The 7,500-nt window shown below is 52.9% G+C and overlaps 1 protein-coding gene across 1 annotated transcript in view; it reads left to right on the top strand.

Annotated features, from left to right (window-relative positions):
• LOC311316369 (ephrin type-B receptor 1-like) overlaps window positions 1–6,257 on the top strand; it is a gene marked incomplete at both ends in the record, with an annotated part of 35,999 nt that extends 29,742 nt beyond the window's left edge. Inside the window, one exon of the mRNA XM_084447210.1 lies at window positions 6,125–6,257. Within this exon, the coding sequence (XP_084303336.1) occupies window positions 6,125–6,257 (133 nt within the window). The remainder of the gene's footprint in view (window positions 1–6,124) is intronic.
• Window positions 6,258–7,500: the final 1,243 nt, after the last annotated feature.

The following is a 7,500-nucleotide window of genomic DNA, read 5'->3' as shown; positions in this document are numbered from 1 at the left end:
TTTGGGGGGGTAGAGTAGAGGGGTGGGGTGTTGAGGTAGAGTAGAGGGGTGGGGTGTTGAGGTAGAGTGGAGGGGCGTGGTGTTGAGGTAGAGTAGAGGGCGTGGTGGTAAGGTAGAGTGGAGGGGTGGGGTGTTGAGGTAGAGTGGAGGGGTGGGGTGTTGAGGTAGAGTGGAGGGGCGTGGTGTTAAGGTAGAGTGGAGGGGCATGGTGTTAAGGTAGAGTGGAGGGGCGTGGTGTTAAGGTAGAGTGGAGGGGCGTGGTGTTAAGGTAGAGTGGAGGGGCGTGGTGTTGAGGTAGAGTGGAGGGGCGTGGTGTTGAGGTAGAGTGGAGGGGCGTGGTGTTGAGGTAGAGTGGAGGGGTGGGGTGTTAAGGGTCGTCAGAGAAGAGGGGTGTGGTGTTAACGGTCGTTAGAGTAGAGGGGTGTGGTGTTAAGGGTCGTTAGAGTAGAGAGGTGCGGTGTTAAGGGTCGTTAGAGTAGAGAGGTGCGGTGTTAAGGGTCGTCAGAGAAGAGGGGTGTGGTGTTAACGGTCGTTAGAGTAGAGAGGTGCGGTGTTAAGTGTCGTTAGAGTAGAGAGGTGTGGTGTTAAGTGTCGTTAGAGTAGAGGGGTGTGGTGTTAAGTGTCGTTAGAGTAGAGGGGTGTGGTGTTAAGTGTTGTTAGAGTAGAGAGGTGCGGTGTTAAGGGTCGTTAGAGTAGAGAGGTGCGGTGTTAAGGGACGTTAGAGTAGAGAGGTGCGGTGTTAAGGGTCGTTAGAGTAGAGGGGTGTGGTGTTAAGGGTCGTTAGAGTAGAGAGGTGTGGTGTTAAGGGTCGTTAGAGTAGAGAGGTGTGGTGTTAACGGTTGTTAGAGTAGAGAGGTGTGGTGTTAAGTGTCGTTAGGGTAGAGGGGTGCGGTGTTAAGTGTTGTTAGAGTAGAGGGGTGCGGTGTTAAGTGTCGTTAGAGTAGAGAGGTGTGGTGTTAAGTGTTGTTCGAGTAGAGAGGTGTGGTGTTAAGTGTCGTTAGAGTAGAGAGGTGCGGTTTTAACGGTCGTTAGAGTAGAGGGGTGTGGTGTTAAGGGTCGTTAGAGTAGAGAGGTGTGGTGTTAAGTGTCGTTAGGGTAGAGGGGTGCGGTGTTAAGTGTCGTTAGAGTAGAGGGGTGCGGTGTTAAGTGTCGTTAGAGTAGAGAGGTGTGGTGTTAAGTGTCGTTCGAGTAGAGAGGTGTGGTGTTAAGTGTCGTTAGAGTAGAGAGGTGCGGTTTTAACGGTCGTTAGAGTAGAGGGGTGTGGTGTTAAGGGTCGTTAGAGTAGAGAGGTGTGGTGTTAAGTGTCGTTAGGGTAGAGGGGTGCGGTGTTAAGTGTCGTTAGAGTAGAGAGGTGTGGTGTTAAGTGTTGTTCGAGTAGAGAGGTGTGGTGTTAAGTGTCGTTAGAGTAGAGAGGTGCGGTTTTAACGGTCGTTAGAGTAGAGGGGTGTGGTGTTAAGGGTCGTTAGAGTAGAGAGGTGTGGTGTTAAGGGTCGTTAGAGTAGAGGGGTGTGGTGTTAAGGGTCGTTAGAGTAGAGGGGTGTGGTGTTAAGGGTCGTTAGAGTAGAGGGGTGTGGTGTTAAGTGTCGTTAGGGGCACAGAGGCTTGTTGTTCCGATGCTTATGGGGCAGAAATGAGAAAAAGACGAGGACGTTGTTGCTTTTCAAGTCTCCTTGGGTCGGAGCTTGAGTGAAGTATTTCTCACACTACACCCTGGAGACACTTATCCTCCACACACACACACACACACACACACACACACACACACACACACACACACACACACACACACACACACACACGTCTGTCCATGATCCTCTTAATCCGACATCCCTCGCCCTCCTCCCACAGGCTGGTCACAGCCCGTCACAACCAGTAGGACTCAGTCCGTCACGGTGTCACCTCCCGACGGTGACATCAGCAGGATGACTCACCTCTCCTCGTAGATGACCTGCTCTCCACCTCCCCTCATAGATAATCTGCTCTCCACCTCCCCTCATAGATGACCTGTTCTCTACCTCCCCTCATAGATGACCTGTTCTCTACCTCCCCTCATAGATAATCTGCTCTCTACCACCCCTCATAGATGACCTGTTCTCCACCTCCCCTCATAGATGACCTGTTCTCCACCTCCCCTCATAGATAACCTGTTCTCCACCTCCCCTCATAGATGACCTGTTCTCCACCTCCCCTCATAGATGACCTGTTCTCCACCTCCCCTCATAGATAACCTGTTCTCCACCTCCCCTCATAGATGACCTGTTCTCCACCTCCCCTCATAGATGACCTGTTCTCCACCTCCCCTCATAGATGACCTGTTCTCCACCTCCCCTCATAGATGACCTGTTCTCCACCTCCCCTCATAGATAATCTGCTCTCTACCTCCCCTCATAGATAATCTGCTCTCTACCTCCCCTCATAGATAATCTGCTCTCCACCTCCCCTCATAGATAATCTGCTCTCTACCTCCCCTCATAGATAATCTGTTCTCTACCTCCCCTCATAGATAATCTGCTCTCTACCTCCCCTCATAGATAATCTGCTCTCCACCTCCCCTCATAGATAATCTGTTCTCTACCTCCCCTCATAGATAATCTGTTCTCCACCTCCCCTCATAGATAATCTGTTCTCTACCTCCCCTCATAGATAATCTGTTCTCTACCTCCCCTCATAGATAATCTGCTCTCTACCTCCCCTCATAGATGACCTGTTCTCCACCTCCCCTCATAGATAATCTGCTCTCTACCTCCCCTCATAGATAATCTGCTCTCCACCTCCCCTCATAGATAATCTGTTCTCTACCTCCCCTCATAGATAATCTGCTCTCTACCTCCCCTCATAGATAATCTGTTCTCCACCTCCCCTCATAGATAATCTGCTCTCTACCTCTCTACCTCCCCTCATAGATAATCTGTTCTCTACCTCCCCTCATAGATAATCTGTTCTCTACCTCCCCTCATAGATAATCTGTTCTCTACCTCCCCTCATAGATAATCTGCTCTCTACCTCCCCTCATAGATGACCTGTTCTCCACCTCCCCTCATAGATAATCTGCTCTCTACCTCCCCTCATAGATAATCTGCTCTCTACCTCCCATCATAGATAATCTGTTCTCCACCTCCCCTCATAGATAATCTGCTCTCTACCTCCCCTCATAGATAATCTGTTCTCTACCTCCCCTCATAGATAATCTGTTCTCCACCTCCCCTCATAGATAATCTGCTCTCTACCTCCCCTCATAGATAATCTGTTCTCTACCTCCCCTCATACATAATCTGCTCTCTACCTCCCCTCATAGATAATCTGCTCTCTACCTCCCCTCATAGATAATCTGCTCTCTACCTCCCCTCATACATAATCTGCTCTCTACCTCCCCTCATAGATAATCTGCTCTCTACCTCCCCTCATAGATAATCTGCTCTCTACCTCCCCTCATAGATAATCTGCTCTCTACCTCCTCTCATAGATAATCTGCTCTCTACCTCCCCTCATAGATAATCTGCTCTCTACCTCCCCTCATAGATAATCTGCTCTCTACTTCCCCTCATAGATGACCTGGGCTGAGTTTCCCAGAGGCATCGTAGCGCTACGTTCATCGTAGCGCTATGATGAACGCCATATTTTACGATGAACGTAGCGCCACGATGCCTCTGGGAAACTCAGCCCTGTTCTCCACCTCCCCTCATAGATAATCTGCTCTCTACCTCCCCTCATAGATAATCTGCTCTCCACCTCCCCTCATAGATAATCTGTTCTCCACATTGAGATTCAGGTTTAAATTCAGTTTGAAGTTGTTGGTCAGGAGTGTTGGACTAAGGGGATGAATGCTGATTGGTTGGGGACGACTGTACTTTCTGACTCAAGGACAGCAGAGAGCAGAGTAGAACAGTGTGTTCTCTTTTAACTTCAGCAAATTATATGCCCCCTGCCCCCCACACACACAAGTATACACACACACTCACACACACAATAGTACACACACTATAATACACACACACGCTCCGTCTCTCTCTCTCTCTCTATCTCTCTCTCTCTCTCTCTCTCTCTCTCTCTCTCTCTCTCTCTCTCACACACACACACACACACACACACCACACACACACACACACACACACGTATCCAGCAGTATCTCAGCATTCACAAAGTGTGTCCATGCGCTTGTGTTGACACTAGGCTCATTTTAATTCCCATCCTCACTTCAGCTCCCTCTCTTCTCTCTCTCCTCTCTCTCTCCTCTCTGTCTCTCCCTCTCTTCTCCCTCTTCACTCTTTTTCTCTCTCTCCTCTCTCTCTCTCTGTCTGTCTCTCAACTCTCTCTCCTGAGTTAATAGAGAGCTCTTTTATCCTCTTATTTCACTTGCTGACTAACTTGTCGGCGCGGGTTCAGCGTTGGGGGCGTCAGCGTTGGGGGGTTCAGCGTTGGGGGGTTCAGCGTTGGGGGGTTCAGTGTTGGGGGGTTCAGCGTTGGGGGGTGCAGCGTTGGGGGGTTGAGTGTTGGGGGGTGCAGCGTTGGGGGGTTGAGTGTTGGGGGGTGCAGCGTTGGGGGGTTCAGCGTTGGGGGGTTCAGCGTTGGGGGGTTCAGTGTTGGGGGGTGCAGCGTTGGGGGGTTCAGCGTTGGGGGCGTCAGCGTTGGGGGCATCAGTGTTGGGGGGTGCAGCGTTGGGGGGTGCAGCGTTGGGGGGTTTAGCGTTGGGGGGTTCAGCGTTGGGGGGTTCAGCGTTGGGAGGTTCAGCGTTTGGGGGTTCAGCGTTGGGGGGTTCAGCGTTGGGGGCGTCAGCGTTGGGGGGTTCAGCGTTGGGGGGTTCAGTGTTGGGGGGTTCAGCGTTGGGGGGTGCAGCGTTGGGGGGTTGAGTGTTGGGGGGTGCAGCGTTGGGGGTGCAGTGTTGGGGGGTGCAGCGTTGGGGGGTTTAGTGTTGGGGGGTTTAGTGTTGGGGGGTTTAGTGTTGGGGGGTTTAGTGTTGGGGGGTTGAGTGTTGGGGGGTGCAGCGTTGGGGGGTTGAGTGTTGGGGGGTGCAGCGTTGGGGGGTGCAGTGTTGGGGGGTGCAGCATTGGGGGGTGCAGTGTTGGGGGGTGCAGTGTTGGGGGGTGCAGTGTTGGGGGGTTCAGTGTTGGGGGCGTCAGCGTTGGGGGCGTCAGCGTTGGGGGGTTCAGCGTTGGGGGGTTTAGTGTTGGGGGGTTTAGTGTTGGGGGGTTCAGTGTTGGGGGGTGCAGCGTTGGGGGGTTCAGCGTTGGGGGGTTCAGTGTTGGGGGGTTCAGCGTTGGGGGGTTTAGTGTTGGGGGGTTTAGTGTTGGGGGGTTCAGCGTTGGGGGGTTAGTGTTGGGGGGTTCAGCGTTGGGGGGTTAGTGTTGGGGGGTTCAGCGTTGGGGGCGTCAGCGTTGGGGGCGTCAGCGTTGGGGGGTGCAGCGTTGGGGGGTCCAGCGTTGGGGGGTTCAACTCTGTTTCCTGCCGGCGGTGCTGGGTTAGGTGGTGTGTGTGTGTGTAGGTGTGTGTGTAGGTGTGTGTGTGTGTGTGTGTATATGTCCACAGAGGACTCTTCTTGAGATGCTTGACAGTACCACAAGGTTCAAGTAAAGGGTCAGCGCTTTGTGTAAAGAGTGTGTGTGTGTGTGTGTGTGTGTGTGTGTGTGTGTGTGTGTGTGTGTGTGTGTGTGTGACTGAGCAGAGGCTTATGGGGTCTCAGGCTGAGCTCATTACAGAGCTCTTCAGCGAGCCGCTGGCCCTGAACGGGGACTCGACCCGCTGACCTGCGGAACCGCTGGACACACACCGCTGGCCAAGCAGCAGGGAGACAAACCCAGCTCTTATTCAGGGAAAGACAATCTGGATTTGTGTGTGTGTGTGTGTGTGTGTGTATGTGTGTTTGTGTGTGTGTACTTCAGCTACGCTGCGTCAGGTTGACCCATGGACCTTTTCTCTATCAGAAGGCTGGAAGCCACATGACTGCAGACAAACCCCATCACCCCAATGAAACGAGTCCTTGTGTGTGTGTGTGTGTGTGTGTGTGTGTCTGTGTGTCGACGCATCTGTCCATGTGTGTGTGTGTTTGTATATGTGTGTGTGTGTGTCGACGCATCTGTCCGTGCGCGTGAGCGGAATCCTAAACAACGTGGCCGTCAATTTCAATCAGCGGCGAGCCCGGGGCCCAGGTAGACCAATTACACACCCAGACACGGTCGACAGGCGCCCTGAGCCCCCTCCGAGCCCCCGCCAAACCCCCGCCAAGCCCCCGCCACGTCCCCGCCAAGCGCTCCCACCGGTAGTCAAACAGGGGTCCGGGAGAGAGGAGGGTGAACGGGTCGATGTGTGAAGGGCGCGATGTGCCAGAGTCCTCCGTCGCACGATCGATAGAGGACAGAGGGAGGGAGGGAGGGAGGGAGGGAGGGAGGGAGGGAGGGAGGGAGGGAGGGAGGGAGGGAGGACAGGGAGGGATGGAGGGAGGGAGGGAGGGATGGAGGGAGGGCAGCGGGAGCGAGGGGTGGCTAACTTGGTTCCGGAGAAGAGAGGTTACAGCATGGCGGTGCTGTGGATGAGTGCTAACTTCCTCAACCTAAACCAGAGCAAGATGGAGATCATCATATTCGGCAACACCTCTCCGCTCCCTTTCGTCGATGCCCTAGGTCGTCTGCACTCTAACATCCGGTCCTCTGTTCAAAATCTCTGACAGATCTTTGACTTTCCCTCTACATTTGATAAGCTGGTCAGCTCAGTGGGTTAGAAACAGCTTTTTCCATCCTAGAACCCGAGCGAAGACCAAGGCCTATCTCTCCCAGAGCGGAACTAGAGAGAGCGATTCGAATAAAGGTCCGCCACCTGCAGCTCGTTTAAAACGCGCACCGCTCGACTCCTCGCCAGCACAAAGAAGCGCGAGCACAGCTCCCCAAGTCCGGGCCTCGCTCCGCTGGCTCCCTGTCCGTTACCGTATTGATTTTAAACTACTGCTAACTGTTTTTAAATCACTAAACGGCCCGGCTCCACTGTAGCTGACTGAGCTCCTGCGTCACCACACCCCCATCACGGTCAGCCGGATATCTGCTGCTGGAGGTACCCAGGTCTAGGCTCCAGACCAGGGGGGACACAGCCTTTGCCAGAGCGGCCCCCTGCACTCTGGAATTGCCCCCCCCCCCCCCTCACTCTTCATATTAGGTCAGCCCAGAGCCTGGAGGCATTTAAGTCCCCTTAAAGCCCCATATTTTCTCCCTGGCCTTCAAATAGAGTTGAGCCTGCCTCCTAGTAACTGTTGCTATTTTAGTCTCTTTCTACTTTATTTTGGAATTTGCTTTTGTTTTGTATCTAAGCCCTTGTACTTATTTGTATTTGCACTTTTGTACTTCTTTTGATGTTCTGTATGTATTTTTTGCTCAGTGTTTTCACCCGTGAAGCACTTTGGTTCAGTCGCCGCTGTTGGAAATGTGATATATAAATAAAGGTGAGTCGACTTGGATGGATACATGTATAGTGGTTATGTGGGGCTAATCCTTTCTTTCTTTCTTTCTTTCTTTCTTT

Source organism: Borostomias antarcticus (assembly GCF_949987555.1).
Source record: "Borostomias antarcticus genome assembly, chromosome: 12".
NCBI classification, from domain to species: domain Eukaryota; kingdom Metazoa; phylum Chordata; class Actinopteri; order Stomiiformes; family Stomiidae; genus Borostomias; species Borostomias antarcticus.
This window is presented reverse-complemented; position numbering and strand designations above follow the sequence as displayed.